Here is an 18,835-nt window from a genome sequence, read left to right as displayed (position 1 = left end):
ATTCATGGACGGCGCTTTCTCCCACAAGAACCGCGACCGGTCTCGATTTAGTTGCTCGTAGCTACTTTTATCTCAAGGCCCAAAGCGGCCATATAGGCAGGACCTCCCTCGCAACCTCCGCTCAATACGTCGCCACAGCAGGTCCGTGGTGACAGAGCTTCAAATTTCTTCACGGAGCACCAATCTCCGAAAAATCATCGTCAATACCGGCACGAACACCTTCAGGCTTCATACAAATTTATAATTATCTAAACATAAGCGCTGCTTTGCACCTCCACTCTCCACTTACAATACATTCACCTGCAGGTGCGTCCTCCCAAATACATCTGGCAGATAGTGGCAAGAGTAAACACAGCACACAATTGGTAAGACTAACTCTCTAATCACGAAGCAAACGTCTCAAGATTGACCTGCAGTTCTTTTCGATTCTGATCCTGTCAAAGTCTGATAAGTAATCCAAACGTCATACTCTGAAGAAGAAAAGGAATTGCAATTCAAAAAGAAGAGGACAAGGGGAATTAAAGGTTCGGTGGCTAGCCGTCCCAAGATTCTTGCATTTCCCGGTTCAAACAGGTGCGTCCCGGCGCAGGTCTTTCCTGGACACCTTGTAGAGGGATTTCTCGAACAAATCCACGGGGTCCATTGCGTCTTGCATGGCCGGGCCTCTGGTCGTCCGCGAGGTCCTCGACACCTTTTATCCTCGCGCTCGGGACCGCCATGCCTCTCGAGAGGCAATCTAGGTTTTGAAAGACTCATAGACGAGTACGCTATATAGTAAGGTGGGTAGCCTAGTGGACAGTAATTCTTGTTTAATTTAATCCCATAGCATCGCAGAGATACTCCACTAGCATGACCGTGCTGCATATCAGTTTGATATACCACTAGGTCTAGTGCTCTCCCACCGATATGGCGCTATGTCTAGAATGTCATTACTATACGCTCATGAATCATCCATCTTGTTCCACCGGGGCCATCTCAACTCCAAACGCCGTCATTCCATATTATTCACATACATCTCACTGAACATCTTCCACAGCGCAGTTGGGGTGTAGAACGTAGACGATCTTTTGCTCAGCGTTGTCCGCTTCGTTTCCGTCTGCGGAAGCAAGACCCTCTCCACGAACAGCCATGAGTATGTTGTCCTGTATCACAAAAGTCAGCGTTTGGCTCTGAAAAAAGCAGATACGTGAGATAAACTTACCTTGACCATCTTCTTCAGAACCATCTTGGCAAGCGATAGTTCGTGGTGGTAGTCCTCTTCACCGTCAAGCTCATCCTCTCTTTGTTCAAGATACCATTGCAAGAGAGCTTCAGCCTCGACGCCTTCTCCGGCCCCAGTAGACTCGTCGTCGTTGACGCGACTGACGAACTGGTTCACCATGGCAATGTACTTCTCGTACGTGACGGCGGTCTTCTTCTTTGTGCCGTCGGGTTGTGCTGGGGAACCATCAGTGTTAGCCATGGCCTCGTCACCATCGACGTCCTGCTCGTCGGCTTGTTGATGAGCACCAGAGGCAGCATCGGCGGCGGCGATCAGCTCAGCAGCATCGTCGACCATCTCGTCTTCGTCTTCGTCCATCTCGACATCGTCATGCTCGACACTGATAATACTTTGTCGTAGGAGACCAAAAGCCTCGTCTACAAAGTCGGCTGTGATGTCTTCCACGCAGTTTGCCTTGGCGATAGCCTCAGAGAGTCGGATCAAACTCTCCAGTTGTCTTACAGTGATACGATAGCTGTTCTTTCCAACTCCACCTTGGGCGTCGTCAGAACGCAGCTCCTTGTATCGTATGACAAGCTGCTCCTTTGCCTCATCGGTGAACTCAGGACGGAAAGTCCGGGCGAAGCGGATATATCGCTGCAGACACTCGGTGCTGAACTCGGGCTCAATGGCACTGTCGCGAAGTTGGTGAAGGCCAACGATATGCTGGGCTAAATGTCTATCGATCTGATCGTTGCACTCATCAAGAATGACAAAGAACAGATCAAAACGCGACATGATAGGTGCCGACATATTGATATTTGCACGCAGGGTCGTCTTGCGGTTGTACCGACCTCCGACGGGATTGGCGGCTGCCAGGACAGACGTACGTGCGTTGAGGGTAGCCTGGATGCCCGCTTTGGCAATTGAAATAGTTTGCTGTTCCATGGCCTCGTGAATAGCAACTTGATCAACGATATCCATCTTGTCGAACTCATCAATGGCACAAATGCCGTTATCGGCGAGCATTAGCGCTCCTGCCTCGATGGTGAATTCTCCCGTCTCCTCGTCCTTGATCACGGCAGCAGTGAGACCAGCGGCGGATGAGGCTTTGCCGGATGTATAAACAGCTCGTGGTGCGAACGAGCATACATATTTGAGGAATTGTGACTTGGAGGTCGACGGGTCACCGACAACACAAATATTGATATCTCCACGAAGTTGCATACCCTCTGCCGTGGATTTGGACACACCCGACATGAGCTGTAGAAGGATTCCCTTCTTGACGATCTCGTGTCCGTACACGGTGGGAGCTAGAGACTGAACAAGTCGACTGTAGATGTGGTCACTGTGAACCATTTCACGCAACTCGTCAATTTCGGCGGGCGTCATGGAGCTCAGCACAGCCTGCTGTGCCTCGTCAACCGTTTCTGCAGTCTCGGCATTCGACTGCGTCAGGGAGCCGATGATATCTTGTACTGGCCGTTGGGCATTTGACCCGGGTGTTGATGTATCCGAGTTTACCATGTTGGCCAAGAAAGCCAGGCGATATGTGAGGTCTCGTACACCCAAAGCCTTTAGACCGGAGACACCGCTTCCACCCGCCTCGTTGCCGCGAGACGCATTGCGATCGTCCCTGATTGCTGTAGGTCTCACACCGGGCAGGCCTAATTGAGAAACGTCGGGAACAACGATGAGAGCACCCGTGAAGATGCACTTCTCGCCGGCCTTGGCTCTGTCGACCATCTCTCCCCGCAGAATGACATCCATTGTTCGAGGCATGCTTCCCGTGGGGATCTCGGAGCTGTTCTCCTGGATGCGGACCTTTTGCCAATCCACGAACGTACTATGCCGGATGTCAAGTTGCCATGCGATACGGTTGTTACATTGCTGATTCGGGCATTGCGTCGGTTCGGTGTAGCGGAAGGTCTGCTCGACATTGAGCACGACTGACCGACATGCTTCACAGGCAAAGGTCGCCACAGACAGCTCAGGCCGCACTTCGGATGTCCTGGTGACAGTACCGGAGATGGAAAGCAGCTGGCCGATGTTCTTTGCGCGCAAGCTACGGACCCGCGAGACTAATGGCAGGTTGTAGAAGGCGATGGCAAACAGCTTATCGGTTTGCTGGTTGGCCGTCTTGCTGCCTTGTGTGGCCTCGGACTGGCTGGCGGAACCAGCATTGCTCGCTCCAGACGTGGTCTGGTTGCTCGAGGTTGTAGGTTGGCGATGCTCGCGGAAGTATTGTGGCTCGTGCTTGGCGATCATGTTGTGTAAGGCGTTGGTAAGGAAGGGGAGAAATCGGTAGTACTGTATGTTGATGGCGTTGGCCAGGCCGCCGTTTTGATAGGCGGCAATATGATCGTAGTTGACGTAAAAGGTAGACAGTTGGTACACCCGCATGGCATGAATCTGAGCGACATAATATTTATCTGTCGTGACGGCGCTTGATGTCGGCGCCCCTGAGGATGTCGGGTCTTCGACAAATTCCTCGATGAAGTTCTCGAAATGCTCCTGCACGGTAATACCAATCCTGTCTTCCACTCGGGGCACATCTTGAGCGCCATTGCGCCTTGTTCGGCCGGGTATCTGATCGTCTGCAAAGCCCTCGCCCTCGTCGTCGCTCGGGGCGGCTAAGCTTTCAGATGGAGGAGCCCTGGGACGAGAATTGCGCCTGGCCGTGCCGGTGCGCGATGGCGCATCCGACATGGTCATGGTGGCATCACTGGGGGTCGCCATTATGGATTGATTTGCAGTGACTGCGACTTCGATATTTTTGGGGGAGGGGGTTGGGGGGGGTATATTGTGTCGAACCTGCTCAAAGCCCGAAAGTAGAGAGTCGAAGGTGTGCAAATTGACATGGCAGACTTCACCAAGTTGATGGTTGCGGGGCACCCAAATTGTCTGTCTGTCTGTCTGTCTGTCCAACGTTAGTGTTAACTTGACTTAGTCGCGTTTCCCCCTGAAAACGCGTCGGGTCGCGCGTCTTTCCTTTTCGTGTTTAATTGATTTTGCAATTGCGGAGTACATAATTATATGTAACTTACAGTACAGCAGCGTACTGCAGTATGTACTTGGTATGCAGCACCAGACTAGGTTAGGTTAGGTTAGACTGAACCTGAAATAGTCTGGAATAGCCTGCCTGTATGAACCGCTACCAACATATCATCCCCCTGTATTCTGTATCTACGCTTTGTTAACTACCAGTATCATAGAATGTCATTCTATCCACGGAACTCTCTGGCATATTGTTTCTGTCCTTAGGCATGACAGTCACTCGATGAGCTCCAAGTTCTTGTGTGTAGTAGCGGGATAACGACTGATTGATTTGTACTAGCTTCACCATTTGTGCTGCTGAGATGCGTCGGTCATCCCTATAGACAAACAAACTGTAATAATTGCTGCTGTGTTTCTGCCCTTGGGCAACGGATGACAAGACCTTCTACATGTAGATGCCAACGATTGAAAATTCCCAACCCTGTAAATGCTACGCCAGATATGCTCATCAACTAGTAAATGGAATGTGCTCCTAAAAAAAGAAGATATTTAATAATAAAAAAGAAAAAAAATACACCATGCGCTCGTGTATCCTACTCCGCGACAGCAACTGCGACAGCCTCTTCCCGCTCTTCCAACCTTCTGAGGCCGGCCTCGATGTCCTGCCCGTTGATCTGCGTCGGCAGTGGTGCCCCTTCTCCTCTGAAGAAGCAACCCTCACGATGGCCATCCGACCTCAAGTAACCGCCATCCTCACCTGGCACGAAAATGCGCCGCCAATCTTCCAAGCACTCCCAACAAAACTCGTAGTGGCATCTGGAACAAGTCATGTGGAAGCAGCCATCTCCCTTTTGTACCTGTACACCACAGCCCTCGCCCGGACACGGTTTTGTATGCTGTGCCAACCATGTCTGTGTTTCTTCGAACGACGATTCGCGTTGAGACGTGTGCTGCGCACATGTGAGGCCCGTATGCCACGGCGTTTGGCACGTATAGCACATGGCAAAGCTGCACTCTGAGCATTCGATCTGATTAGGGTCGACGTCCGTGCTATCCGTAGAGGCCGATAATGTTGGGTCGTCGTAGACACTACCAGAGACGCATCCCTCACGTAGACACCACCGAAAATTTGGCTGGGAAGAGATAGAATTGAGCACCGTGTAGCGATCGTATAGCGAAAATACCTGAGGAGCGGCGAGAGTTCGTACCTCAGCGTGAATGAATTTGTGCTGGCAGTCTGGAGTAGGGCAGGTGATGTTCTCCGCCACGCTGTGACCCTGGCACTCAACCTGCGTTGACACGTATTTGGCAAGGCAACTCCGACATATTGTGTGGTCATGGTGGCAGCCGGGCAAAATCTCTGGAGTTGGAAAGGCCAAAATTCCCCACGTCCATCCGCCGCCAAAGCCGTTGATGATTTTGTTCCAAGTCTCCATATTGCCAAGGTTGGGCTCATTGTATGTCTCGTCGCACACAAGGCAAGTCTGAATAACGCGATGTGCGAACAAGCCCTTGAAGATGGGAACTTGCATAGTCCCACGTCCATCAGCTGTATCGATGGGTTGCAACACAGCCTCGATATCTTCTGCGGTCTCGAGATCCGGGCTGTCTTCCAGCAGCGGGCGCATTCGGCGATGACGAATTAGTCTGTCATGCAATGCCTTGCTCCTTCGCAGCTCGTCTTTGCTAGGCAGTGGATTTAAATCTTGTAGCTGCGAACGCAGTCTCGATGCGCGTTCATACCGTTCAAGATGTGGTAGGATAGTATGCACATTAAGCTTTTGCATGACCTCGTCGATCTCGTCAACAGATGATAGCGGTAGATTGCGTCCACAGCAGGGTACGGGGCATTTCAGCCAGTTCGAGCCACGATTTTGCAAGTCAAACCACCAATGGGTGCTGATACCAGAAATTATGGCAGCACTTAGGCAAGTCTTGCACACATAACGCCGGCAGCAGGTTGAAGTTCCCCAGACAGGATCGAAATCCTCAAAAGCTGAGGCTGAAACCATAGGCAACTGTGCCAAGACTTGGGACACGTAAGAGTTCTGTTGCATGTTCTTGATGCCTTTGAACTTGGGTAGATGACAGACTGCACAAAGTGCAATTGGTTGCTTGAGATGACTCCCCGACACGATGATATCGTTCATAATCTTCGTGATGTCGTGCACCTGTGTTGCCGTCAGGGGGGTATCAAGTGTCAATGGTTGCTCCTCATTATGGATTATTCCGTCAGCAATCACATGCGGAGTGAATAGTCTCTTGAGGACAAGATCACGAAGCGTTGTGGTTTTGAATAGAGTGACATCTTGCCGTTTCTTGTTCTTTGCCCGTCGTAGACGACTCTGCGGTCTGCTGTTGGATGAGCGGACTGGAGATCCCATTTCAGGTTGTGGTAAATCCTGAAGATATTCCGTAGATCTTACAGCTTTCATTTCTTCGATTTCGGCCCGTAAACGCTGGTTTTCCTTTATAATAGCGTCTCGTTCATTCGATTCCGAAATGCTGGCGTCAATCAATGCCCAAGGATTGCTGGCCGTGCTCCAATCCGGAGATCTCAGTGCATCCTTGCCTTTCCTCGAGAGATCAGAAACATCTTGCCAGAATTGCCCCTGTGGCCTCTGCTGCGCCATGATATTCTCCGCAGAAAAGGGGTCGTGGGCCATCTGTCGCATGCTGTGGGATAGCGGCGGTGGTGTCTCTCGTGCATAATAAGCATCGAATTTTTCAAGTCCTTGGAAATTGACCACGTCGTCCGTAGAACCATTTATCGTATAACTTGAGTCTGGCCGGCGCGTAGCAGTTGACGTTCCGTACCTCGCAGCCGACGGTGACGATTTGCTAGGTGGGCTATCCTGTGCATCGTCGCCTTGCAGCAGTTCGCTAAAAGCAAACGAGATGGCATCTTCTCGATTGGTCAAGGGATGTTCCCAGTGGCTATGTGCATCCGAGTACTCAGAGACAGAGCAAACGGATTCAGCGTCTGAGCCGTCCTCGTCGACAAGGAAGATCGAGTTTGACCCGTCCGGTTCATTATAGATTTGGCCCGTCAGGCCCGCATGCCGTCGTAGATCATCGTCATCGCCTTCATCTGCAGAGTCCCCTGCCGCCCGTTGACCGGAACTTCTCACGGAAATGTATCGCCAGATGTTTGGTCGTTGTACATTGTCTGATGCTTGGGAACTGTGAGTGAGACCTGGCCCATTTAGATGATCGCGCTGTTGATGCTGCTGCTGCTGCTGCTGCTGCTGCTGCTTCTTCGTCGTGAAGTGCGGGGCCATTACCACAACTGGTGACCGCCGCTTAATTCCGGGCTTCTATGCTAGCACTGTTGCGAGTTATCTCGATTCCAAACATTCAAGAAAACATTGCCGCTCGAGTCATAAAATTTATTCCTCTGGGTGGATTCTATTCTGAAAAGCCTTAAGAATGAAGAAACGAACTTCTTGCCCGGTCACGTTTCAAACAGTTGGTCATTCCCTTATCGCACCAATTTCAGGACTAAGACTGCTGTACAGGTCGCGGAGCCAATGCTGCATACCGACTGTCGAATAGCTGTGTTGCCCACTTGAAACGGTGGCAAACAATCACCGAAGCGAGGAGGGGCAGGTGACACACCGTCATCCCCATGCTAGCCCAAGCTTACAGTTGGCATCGGGCCTCGATAATCAACATTTGATAGGAGCCGCGTGGGTTGACGGTGGGAACAAAAGCTGCTCGAGCGTGGTTCCTGCGAAATTGGTCTGCAACAAATACGGGCCCGTCCCGCTGTCTCATGCCCGGTCTTGTGAAACGGAAATTGTACATTCCTGTTGGGCGTGTAACCACAACTGCCATATCCTTACGACCTGAATGGAATTGAGTTGGGAAGGTCTTAGACCCTGACGACATGTGATCTGCGTGGCACTTGTGACGTCTTTCCTGGCTACAAACATTGAGTCCCACCTGAACAGACGCCAATGCATTGAATACAACATTGAAATATCACAACTCGATGAGCATATTTCATACGTACCAGCATGAGGACGCGACACACAGCCTACAGCCGCTGCGACCTCTGTCCTAGGACCAACTCCCTTGATGTGGTTCTGTGTTAATTCAGGTACAGCCACCAGCGATCGATCTGCACGCGACCGCATATACCAGGGTAACACGGCGTAACACGGCGTAACGCACGCGCAGACTTATATGACTAGTGACTGTCGTAACGTGCCTGTAAGCTCGGCTGGTCAAATGACTGGTCTCCTGAAGCTGAATGTTGAACCCAACATTACAAATCTTGTGCAGACAGTCTGGATTGGTAGAGTCTACTGTATCATGACTTGCGGCAAAATGACCGTTAGGCGTCACGGGTTGAAGGAAACCATGCCGGCAGTCGACTATCATAACACTCAAAAATGTTCGTGTAGTTTGCGCCGCCGAGTTGTTCGGCATTGAAACTCCAGAATGAGGTAGGGCTTAGGTCTTATCCTCAGGACTATAGTATGTTGGTCTTGAGCAGGGGCACAGCGCAGAAGAAACTATAAAACTATGCAAAATCGAACCTAATCTTTGTCCCCAACGAAGGACAAATCACATCTCAAGAGAAAGAGTTAGTGTAAACCCTTCTGACTCCATAATATCTTTTGAACGCAATCGTCTTATCCGTAGAAAAAGTCCCGTGGGACATAGATGCTATTCTCGGCTACCAACCTGCCACTCAGTTGTATTAATGGGGATCACACTGCTCCACTGGATCTAGTGGACCTGGGTAAACTTGAAGCCAGCAAAGTCGACCTCCAAAGATAACGCCGGTCAGTTGAACTTTATTCACAGGACTCGAGCTTATCGTCTTATCATAAAACTCGCATTTCTTACCATCAGCAGGTCGGTGTTTTTGGTGTTAAGAGGCGTCACACGGAGCAAATCCCCTTCACTAATGGAGAGACCATACCACGCTTTCAAGACAAAACTCATCAGTTCTTCAAATAGTTATCGTTCCGCTCGCACTTCAAAATCTATTAGGTAGACACCTGCGTTCCAATGGAGACCTTCGTGACACTATTTAGTTGATGGGACGTCAAGTGCTTGGGTACCAAGCTTACCTGAGTTGATTCACTACCGAAGGTAGCGGGCCGGCGTAGTAACACCACAACCAATATTCTAGAAGAGCAATGCGTGATTTGCACTATGGAAAGACGTTTCGCAAACCGCCTTAGGAAACGGTGTGAGTAGTCGGGAGAGTTGAACGACACGTGGGTCAACTCAAAGTTGCTTGCCTTGTCGTCCATCTGCAGGCAGATATCGGCCTGAGCTGCTGACGAGTCATAAAGGAGAGCGACATTCACAGGCCGTTAAATATTGTACCAGAACCAAGACCGGCTTTACAGGAAGCCGACGCAAGATATCCCTGTCGATTGTCTTTTCCAATAAAGGAGAAGGGTCAGGGTCGTCACTATCCGGAACTTTGCCGGGACTAGGAGGGACCACGAACGCAGCCAGCAGAGTGGTGAGGGAAAATCTCTTGAAGAACAACCTGGCGATTGGAGTACGTTACAAGTGTGTGTTAGGGAACTGAAAGGTGATACATGTTTGCAGTTTGTTCAGTTCGGTATTCCGGAAAGTGTACTTTTATTTGAGTTTCCTTGGGCTATGTTTCGATCTTGATAAGCCGCTTCCGTCCAAGACGGCTTTTAATCATGAACAACGACGAAATAAACTCGTACTGATATATTGTTACAATGGGGAAGTGACTTCATAACCTTCAATGCGAGGTCAAAGAAGAATTGCTACTTAGGAACAGTTGCTAAATTACCTAGACAAGATCTCACATCATCAGCGACATCTAATTCGTATGAATTAAGATGCATGAACAGATAAGTTTAGTACGGTTACCTATATGCCTACTTTAGGTCTACTATAAATAAAGTATCATTATACTTTAGTGGTAGCTAGTTAAGACTTCTGTCGAGCTTGACTGGGCCTAGTAATCTATTCAAAGATTACCATTCCTCTTAACGGCCAATTAGGCTTGGATACTTCATCCGCATCGCTGTCTCGTCTTATATTGGATAGAATGCATGTACCTGAGGAGGCCCCTGAGGAGTTTTAACGTAAAGACTCACTAGGTGACCACATAAGGAAACGATGCCAACAATATGTGCGTGTTTATGGGGCAATCCCTCATTGTGTAGAATATGATGTCTTGAGATGGGGGCAGTGAGACGTGATATTTATCCACAATATATGAGCAGAAGTAGTCGCAGTACGATCGATGATGGTGCCACCTTTGAAAAATATATATATACTTTGATTCTTGTTTAGTATGAACATAACGACCATTTATGTGAACCATTAGACGCGTTAAGCTCTATATCGACCCAATGCCTGATGAGATTGATTTATTCCCTCATATCTCCATATAGTGTCCCCAGACCTCGTGCTTAGATTTTTCTCCTGTGGTATGAGTTACATGTGACTTTCCTAGGCGACAACGTGTGTGGCAAAGCCTAAAGAATTGTTGCCGCCGTTGAAAGCGACAAAGTTGCTCTTGAAAAAAATGTCACCATAAATGAAGAGGTTGGCAGGAGATGCCTGGACACCACCGAAACAGTCTGATGGCCACGTGTTAGTGAGCGATAATACCAACTTTAATGCAACTATGACTTACTAGTGTTGTCAACCTGGGCAAAGTTGATGTCTGAACCCTTAACCGTGGCCATGGTGCCGCCAACATCGAGTTGCAGGTCAGGCATCTGAGTGTTACAAGGGAAGACGAAACCACCGGCTTGGGCATCGTTGACTGCGCCTGATACTTGAGAGTAATAGGCACTGACGGCAGTGGGGTCAGCCAGGATGAGGGTTGTACCGGTATCAGCGATAGCCTGGCCGCCAGAGGTGCCCTGTTGGGCCTGGCCGCCATTGACAGCAAAGCTCTCGCTGCTGAACTGCCAGAAACCTTGAGTGGTGTTGATGGGAACCCAGGTCATCTGACCAGTGAACTTGGTGTTGTCAACCCGGCCAAATTCATAAGCACCAACAGCGTTAGCGCGGAGATCAGCAGTGAAGAGAGGCTCAGCGAGCGAGGGCATGACGTTGTCGAAGAATGTCTTCTGCTGTGCAGGCTTCACAGTGTTGAGTTTCGAAAAAGCAAGACCGAGAAGACCGTTGTTGTTGGTGTCCTGGACGAAAGACTTGGAGACAGCGGTAGCAAGCTCCACAGCTTGTTGAGTGACAGTGGCACCACCAATATCAACAGTATCAGTGCCGACATTGCCAGCGGCTCCGGATCCATCACCATAGCTGATTTGGAAAGTAGCGCCCTGCATAAGAGCAAAGGTGTTGGATTTTGTCGCGTCGAAGACAGTGTGGCCTGTTGTGGCAGCGGTACTCAACTGGTTGCTGAAAACCCATAAATCAGAAGAACCAGAGTCGAAATCAAGGTTGAGAGTCTGGCCACCAATATTCACGGGAGACAGATACTCCACGTCGTTTGTCTCGGGTGTAGCAGTGACGAGTCCAGTACCAGCAGCAGCAGCGGCATTTGTTCCGTTCCTGGCGGCAGCAGCATTTGTTCCGTTTCCGGCCGCCGCCTTCTGACCTTTGCCCTTGCCATCCTTGCGCTTGGTGATCATCTCATGGGCCTCAACAGATTCCATCAGACCAGCGGGAACTGGCATTCGATACTTGCGGAGTGTCTTCAGGAGCGCTCGAGGACCATTTGTGCCAGTGTAGTTGGGGTTTGGTATACGCTCAACCTTGTATACACCTCGCTTCTGGATGTGTGCTGGCGTTGCAGCAACAAGGGCAGCGAGCCCGAGGAAAAAAAGGACCTTCATTAATGATTGCATCCTGAATATACAAAAGAAGAATGTCTAACAAAAATATTTCCACACCAGGTGGAGAGAAGAATGAGCGGAAATAGAAAGAGCTCAACTCTCTCTTGGGATTTATCACCAAAGGTCTTCTGACGACAGTTGATGAAGATCCAAAGAATAGGACTTAAGGGAGAGGTAATGAAGAGAAAAGAAGGATAAAGAGAAGAGAATGCCAAGACTCGAGATCCTCAGGGCTCCATTGATGTTTTAAACATCCAAGATCTGAGAGAAGCAAGGGAGTACATCCTAACAGGAATAGTTGAAATTTGTTCCACTTGGGGCCAGGAGCATGATACAGAGGGAAAATCCCCATGCGGAGCGGGCATACCACTCAGCAGGGGTGCGAATACCACATACTCTAGCCAAGACGGGAAACGGAGATCACCAAGGTGTTGCATGCTATGGTTGACCTGGCACACGAATTGCGTAGTACTGGCTCGAGTCCGAATTGCCTCGTGGATCGCCAAACGAGCGCGGCTCACGTAGATCCACCATCCAAGCAATTCCAAGACATAGGATGCGGCAAGATGGTGGGTCTTACCCATGGAAGGAACAAGCATATGCCAAGCGATGGAACCTCACTTGTCCGGTAATGTTAGTTGAGATCAGCTGCTTGAAGGCTGTGCCTAGGGCTTAGAAATGATCTGGTCGAAGCTGGAGGGTACATGTGCTCAAGGATCCCAAAAGAAGCTTGGCAGACTAGAGCAGGGGTCGGTTTTGCGGCGCAATGGATCTCGGTATGTTCCTGGCAGCACCCCAGATATGGACCCACAAACCAATCATAATCGGCTACTGGCTGTTTTGGTTCGCATCTCTTGGCAAGCGACGTTAGAGCCTCAATCCACCTCGATTCCGGTTGTATGCTGTCGTGCGTGCCTATTTAGTCCAGTGTGGGAAGAATATGGAAAGAGCCCATGCCCGCAGAAAGAGGCTCTTCAGTGGTATTGAAGCATCAGGCTGCAAGTACCTGGTGACTTCTGTTGACCATCCAAATAATCACCAAGTGCGAGTAACGCGAATGGCCCACTCAACTTCGTTTCTCATGTGATAGACATTGACTATGGGCGCAAGCCCGCCGCTGAACATGCTTACTTGTTTCGAAGCGTAGCGGGGGAGTCCAACGCCACGAAAGGCATGGTAGATCCTCAGGACGTTCCGCGCATCTGAAAAGGAGAGGCCTTCCTTCAGAGAGGTAAGTGGCTGGACGGAGTTGGGATGAAATCGGAAAATGAGCGTAAAGACAAGAGAAATTCCGGGGCTTTCTGCCTCAGATTTGTTTCGCTTCTGATGGTCAGATACAGGCCTTATTTTGCGTCGATTGTGACGTGCTCACGCAACGGCGTGTATTCTACTGGCAATCGAATGGCGCTGGCCCCAGCGTGATTGATTAAGATAAAACTAGTCGGAAAAGAAGGTGATTGCAGACAGGCATGTCTGCAACTCGGTTAGGAGTTTCTTCGAAGCTTTCTGGATCGCCTGCCAAGTTCATTGGCATCGGTAGTTGGGGGGATTGGCATACTGGGCGCTGGGGTGCAAGCGGCCAGCCCCAGTGAAACCATGGCCCTAGCACTACCCCACAAGTTTGAAGCACTTGTTTCGAAGGGGCCTGTCCACCAATTGACACGAAGATGCCGGCTGCGCAACACCCAGATCGACTCCTTTCGGCGGTTACCCATTTCGTCTGATGACATCCAAAGCCTCATTTTAGAATAGTCCAGTTTCATCAAGTATCTTACCGAGCATAGTCTAGCCGCGCCATTGCATGGTCCAGACTCGAGCGCCTCAGTCAGTGCCTTACTAAACTCACCTAGAACGCTTTAAGTAGCGTAAGCTTGTCAGTTGGAATTGGGATTAAGCTTGATGCGAATAAGCATTGGGTTTTAATTAAATTTAATCAACATCAATCCACTTCGCATAGGTTCATACAAGCAGGCCGAGATGAGATGTTATTAGAGGGCTTTGATATGACATGTCTGATACCGGAAATTGAACAACCAAACATGACATCGCAAAACTTCGTCGCAATCTCAATGCATCACGGCCCGGGAGAGCTCTGGGCCTGGCTCAAGCTAGCCCTGGCACTTCTTTCATATCGGACAATTTTCGGCTTTGAGACTGACCTATTCAGAGGTAGTGACAGCCTGCGAGGCTTCGTGAGGTTGAATTCAAAATATAGAAGTCAGCGTGGTGGCAACATATGACTCGGCGACACGGGGTTGGGACACAAAAAGTGACTGGAGTGTGTTCAGTAACGATATGCTCACTATGCCACTATACTCTATGGACAATCACTCCATCCTACACGAGAAATTTATCAAGACTGAACCAATGAGAGATATATGTTCAGAGACGAGTTTTAGGTTGATTCAACAAAAGCAGCAGTTGGTGCCGGTTAGAGGTGCCGAACATCTATCACGAACCGTACGACAGTGGGAAAGGAGATAGACATACTAGCTGCTATCAACTGTGAGTATTAAGTAGCTAAATACCGCGGGGGCAGACTCTCGTGTAACCAGTTGAGCCTCGTGAGTGATTGTGTCCGGAACAGAAATCACCATTAGACTCGAATGAGAGCATGGCTCATATAACGCTATCGTAAAGTCATCGGGGGATTGCTCTGCCTGTGAATCCTCCATGTTCATCGTTCCAACGGCCCACAAGCATATCCTATGCTCCTCGCGTCTCGGCACACCGTGCCGCATGTCAGAATTTTGCCAAGAGACCATCTTTTCGAATACAGAAAACAACGCTCAATGCTCAAAATGCAAAAACCAAGTAGAACGCTTGAATGCGGATTTCTCAGGATCAGGAAGCCTCCTCACCGACTCTTCCCAGTCCTAGACCACGTAAATGGACTTCTCGTAGTCTCCCAACCCAGTGCCGTCTCAATTCCGGCGTTGCCTTGACGAACATCATAGCCTTGTTCTCGTCGGTCAGTGCTTTCTCGGCAATCTTGAGTTGCAAATCAGCATCCTCGTCTGAGAAGTCCCGGAAAAGAATTTCCATAGCTTGCTCCGGCCACTTGGGCTGACTGCGGGCTTTGAGAGCTTCGGCAAGCATGTACAGGCCATCCTCGAAGAGAGCAGGTGAATTGAACGACGGATGTAGAGGCTGTGCGCGCGATTGGTTTGCCGCTGATGCAGCGGGTACACTAAATGACCCTGAAGCGACGGGGGAACTGTTGTATATATTCGAAGAGAACCTCGAGGGACGGCCTCTTCTCTTGTCTGCCTCTGCAGCAAATCGCTTCCTCGAGCTGGCATTCGGCGTTTCGTCCGGGGGCGTCAGAGCACTACTGCTAGCTATCGAAGTATGAGGCGGTATACCAGCCGATGTTGGATGCGGAGGATGCGAGGGATGTGAGGGCTGCTGCGAAGGATGCTGCGAGGGGTGATGTGAGGGGTGTTGTGAGGGGTGTACAATGGGCTGCGAGTTGTTGCTCGGGGCTTGTTGTGGAGTTTGCTGGGTTGTATTATGTGTCGGCGTCTGTGAATACAGGCTCGGTTCTAATGTCAGGTCCATGACATTTTGGCCTTGGGTGGGCGTTCCGTCACCAGCTATCGATGTGCCATCTGGACCTTTTCGCTTCTTCATGACACGCTTCGGCGCGCCACCAGATCCAATGACGTCCGGAAACAATATCTCCATATACTCCTCATGATCGAAAGGTCGACCTCGTAGTGCTTTGGAAAGCGGTTCCCTCTGTGTCACCAACACGTTGTGTTAGCGTGACAAATACGTACTTAAAAAAATTTTTATAAATTTTTTTTTTTTTTTTGTTCAGGAGCCTTGGATCTCTTAGGAACCCACCTCGAAATGTCTCTGCCATGCCTCTTCGCTGGCATTCACCATGCGGGTATTAGGGTTGTAGAGAAACTCGGGGTCTTCCCTCAGCCCTCTCCACATCCGGAATCTCTTGCGCGCATTGTCTGCCTTGTTGATCAAGTGGCTCTTCTCCGGGTACGCTGCGTGCTTATCGCGAAGCGCAATGGCGGCCCTCTCCCACGCTCCAGACTTGAAGCTGTGGTTCTCCTTATAACCCAGCTGTATCGATTCGCAGAGTGATCGGAAGAATGTGGCTTCGTAGGCAGGGTTCCAGCTGAACCTCGGAGTTCTCCTGTCGGGGGTCCTCGCGTCGCTTTCCGCCATTGTGGATGTGGTTGCTCGCAAGGCTATGCGTGTACGCCTTGTCTATCGCTGGACGATGCAGTTGTGCCGGGTCGCAGTCGCAATCGCGATCGCGTTGAAGGCAGGACTGGACATAAAAATCTAGTGGATCCGGGTGCTTGTTCCAGTCGTCACGATAACTAGACTTAGACTTTATCGCGACCTTTAGCGCCTGAACGGCAGCAGCTAGGTTAATTAATTAATGGAGGCTGGGAACATTTGAATCTTCCCCTTCGCGGTCCACCCACCGCAAGCCTTCCGGGTCAGTGAGGGGCTGTAAATGGCCCGTGCTAGGTTAGGGAGGTATCAACATACAGGCGGAACGCATTTTACAGGTCCAGAACAGAACAACTCATACTTTGTTGGACAGTATTCAAACATACCCAATGTTCAACCGTGATCATGGGCCTCCACTTCTTTGGGAATCTCTCCTCAATATTTGCGAGCTCATTGCGTCGTCCTATTCGTGATGGGCTCATGGTAGTAGTGCGCTCCGTTGGGCAGCTTTGTAGCAGTCATGACACTACTAACCATAGTTAGCTTTCACAATATGCCTTATGGTTAAAGACATTTCTGCATATTCATACTTAAGGCTAGACATGGTTGAAGCAAGTTTTTCTCAAATGCGATCCCTGTTTTTTTCTTCGTCTAAATTCTTTTAGCGATTTATACTCATCAGTTGAAAGGCCCAGTGACAAATTGGTATAGTATACTCTGAAGTAACCTAATATTTACCACTTCTTCCATTATCAAGCCCACGCACAAGTTTTGAAGTATGTGGCGCAACTCGGTTCTCAGGCACACCAATGCGTTAAAGACTACTCGTGGATACATCTGTAGTCAGTATAAATAACAATACATTAGATTATACAGCTCTTACGTCTTTGTCATTGCAATGCGAAGCTGCCATGATCACCATGATAGTAAATGTCTACCACCAGCGGTTTTGAAAACGATGGTACTGAAAATTTGCCAACCCAAGTATCCTGCTAAGTCTATATACTTCAGTTAGATTTTCAAGACATTTGTAGATGTGGTGCAATATTATACCGCTTGCACTAATGATCCGTATGAGAGTTATCGCGTCAAGCACTCAAAACTCGATAGTAAAACTACTTGTTCAGCTGCGCTCTGCTGTGATACTAAAGTCTCAATAATGTATAGCAATTGCCCAACTAATCTACATTATTCTCTATGGAAAATAGGCAGTGACGACTTCAGTGACAGTATCCAGGTCGAACGAAAGATGGCTGCGAAGCCGATGGTACTTTTCGGGCTTACTCGGATTAGTACTGTTGCACTGTCATCTGGCAAATAATGCGGTCAAATTCAAGAATTGTTCACGTAAAATTTCTTTTTAGCGAGGTCGACAAAAGTGACGATCCCGATCTCGGAATATTATATGCCGGTCTTGCCCTTTAGATCCTTTAGATCCTTCATAGATCCTTGATCAAATTATCTTATCTAATCTGATTGATCTCCACGACCCCATCTTTCCATCATTTCTGCAATGCCCAAGCCCCTCCTTCATCCAATCACGCTTCCCGCCTGCCACTTCGCCTGCCACAATGCGACCCGAAGTTCATCATGAGTTCCTCGCCAGTGCAAAAATTTTCACAAGCTAATGTCCTATCCATTCGCTTGCGCAATCACACGCTCGTAAAAGCCCTGGTTTGCGAATCGTCATGTGGGGGGTTACACACCTTGACAAGTCCGTGGTCTGGTGCTATACTAGCATCGTAGCCGAAGCGCTCTACACGCCCATGATGCGAGCTATGTCTTCACATCCCTCTCGAGGCATTATGGTCTGTATTGACAACCAAGTGAAGGCCCAGTTGACAGACAGGTATGGCGCCGGGGGCCTTTCAAACGTGCGAATATCTCGCAATACGAGCACCTTCGCTTACTGCCTGATACAGGCGTGATTTCGTTGTAGCATCCGGAATTGACAGAGACCCTGGTTGTTGCGAGCTCCTTTGCAGGGTAAAGCTTAGTTCCATCTAATGACGCATCGCCCCGGCTCCATGCGCAATATGCATGGAACACGTCTTGGCCCATGGCCATACTGCCCTATAGAGTTATCTGATCCGCTTAAAGTTATCTGATCGAATTGATCCGCCCCAGATTGCCTAGGTACGTCCCCTGGGATTGCAGTCGTCCACTGCCAACGCGCCCAAAACGTTCGGCCCAAGGGCCTCCAATGCATTAGCTTGTTTGTAACGATTGGAGCTTTGCGAGGCTATGGAACCACTTCTTGTCATCGCCCTGGTTGATCGTCGAAGGAAGGTGCCGCTTTCGGCAGAGGCCAACAACCGGATCAGAGATGGCTAGGAAACCGATGCGAGATTTCTTTGACATTCACTTTCCGACGACTGAAGAAATGTTGACAGTTTGAATCCGCAAACCTTTAGATTCACATACCTAGGTGCTGTCCGTCCCCGACTATCAGGTGTGACTTCAAGCTTTGAGGATTTTGCCTTTATTCAAGTCATCAAGAACAACCCAAACTACACACTTGGCTCATCCTCAGGCCGTGAATGAACCAACCTTGCTGAATTCACCAAACGGCACGCCCGGCGCCGACATGTCTTCCAACCACAATGTACAGAATGAT

At 49.5% G+C, this 18,835-nt stretch overlaps 4 protein-coding genes across 4 annotated transcripts; all 4 read right to left on the bottom strand.

Moving 5' to 3' along the window:
* Positions 1-550: 550 nt before the first annotated feature.
* Positions 551-4,221, bottom strand: BKA67DRAFT_687344 (DNA replication licensing factor mcm6-like protein). Its single transcript, XM_046109047.1, has 2 exons — positions 1,202-4,221; positions 551-1,142 (listed from the first exon to the last, which is right to left on the bottom strand). The coding sequence occupies exons 1-2, from the start codon at positions 3,938-3,940 to the stop codon at positions 1,017-1,019; spliced, it is 2,865 nt and encodes a 954-aa protein (XP_045965162.1). The 5' UTR covers positions 3,941-4,221; the 3' UTR covers positions 551-1,016.
* Positions 4,222-4,791: 570 nt separating this feature from the next.
* On the bottom strand, positions 4,792-7,479 carry BKA67DRAFT_531108 (uncharacterized protein; the record flags this gene model as incomplete). Its single annotated transcript, XM_046099336.1, has 1 exon — positions 4,792-7,479. One exon carries the CDS (start codon positions 7,477-7,479, stop codon positions 4,792-4,794), a length of 2,688 nt encoding a protein of 895 aa, XP_045965161.1.
* Positions 7,480-10,660: 3,181 nt separating this feature from the next.
* On the bottom strand, positions 10,661-12,015 carry BKA67DRAFT_590199 (aspartic peptidase domain-containing protein; the record flags this gene model as incomplete). The annotated part of the gene is made up of 2 exons (XM_046104561.1): positions 10,661-10,791; positions 10,848-12,015. The coding sequence occupies 2 exons, from the start codon at positions 12,013-12,015 to the stop codon at positions 10,661-10,663; spliced, it is 1,299 nt and encodes a 432-aa protein (XP_045965160.1).
* Positions 12,016-14,859: 2,844 nt separating this feature from the next.
* BKA67DRAFT_531105 (Myb/SANT-like DNA-binding domain-containing protein) lies at positions 14,860-16,203 on the bottom strand (the record flags this gene model as incomplete). Its single annotated transcript, XM_046099335.1, has 2 exons — positions 14,860-15,756; positions 15,865-16,203. 2 exons carry the CDS (start codon positions 16,201-16,203, stop codon positions 14,860-14,862), a joined length of 1,236 nt encoding a protein of 411 aa, XP_045965159.1.
* Positions 16,204-18,835: the final 2,632 nt, after the last annotated feature.

This window comes from Truncatella angustata, assembly GCF_020726525.1.
Source record: "Truncatella angustata strain MPI-SDFR-AT-0073 chromosome Unknown BKA67scaffold_1, whole genome shotgun sequence".
Lineage (NCBI taxonomy): Eukaryota > Fungi > Ascomycota > Sordariomycetes > Amphisphaeriales > Sporocadaceae > Truncatella > Truncatella angustata.
This window is presented reverse-complemented; position numbering and strand designations above follow the sequence as displayed.

Excerpts from the sequence above, each read along its gene's own strand:
- BKA67DRAFT_687344 (XM_046109047.1), bottom strand. The coding sequence starts at position 3,940 with ATGGCGACCCCCAGTGATGCCACCATGACCATGTCGGATGCGCCATCG. Across the intron at positions 1,143-1,201 it reads TTCTGAAGAAGATGGTCAAG|GACAACATACTCATGGCTGT; the intron begins GTAAGTTTATCT and ends TTTGTGATACAG.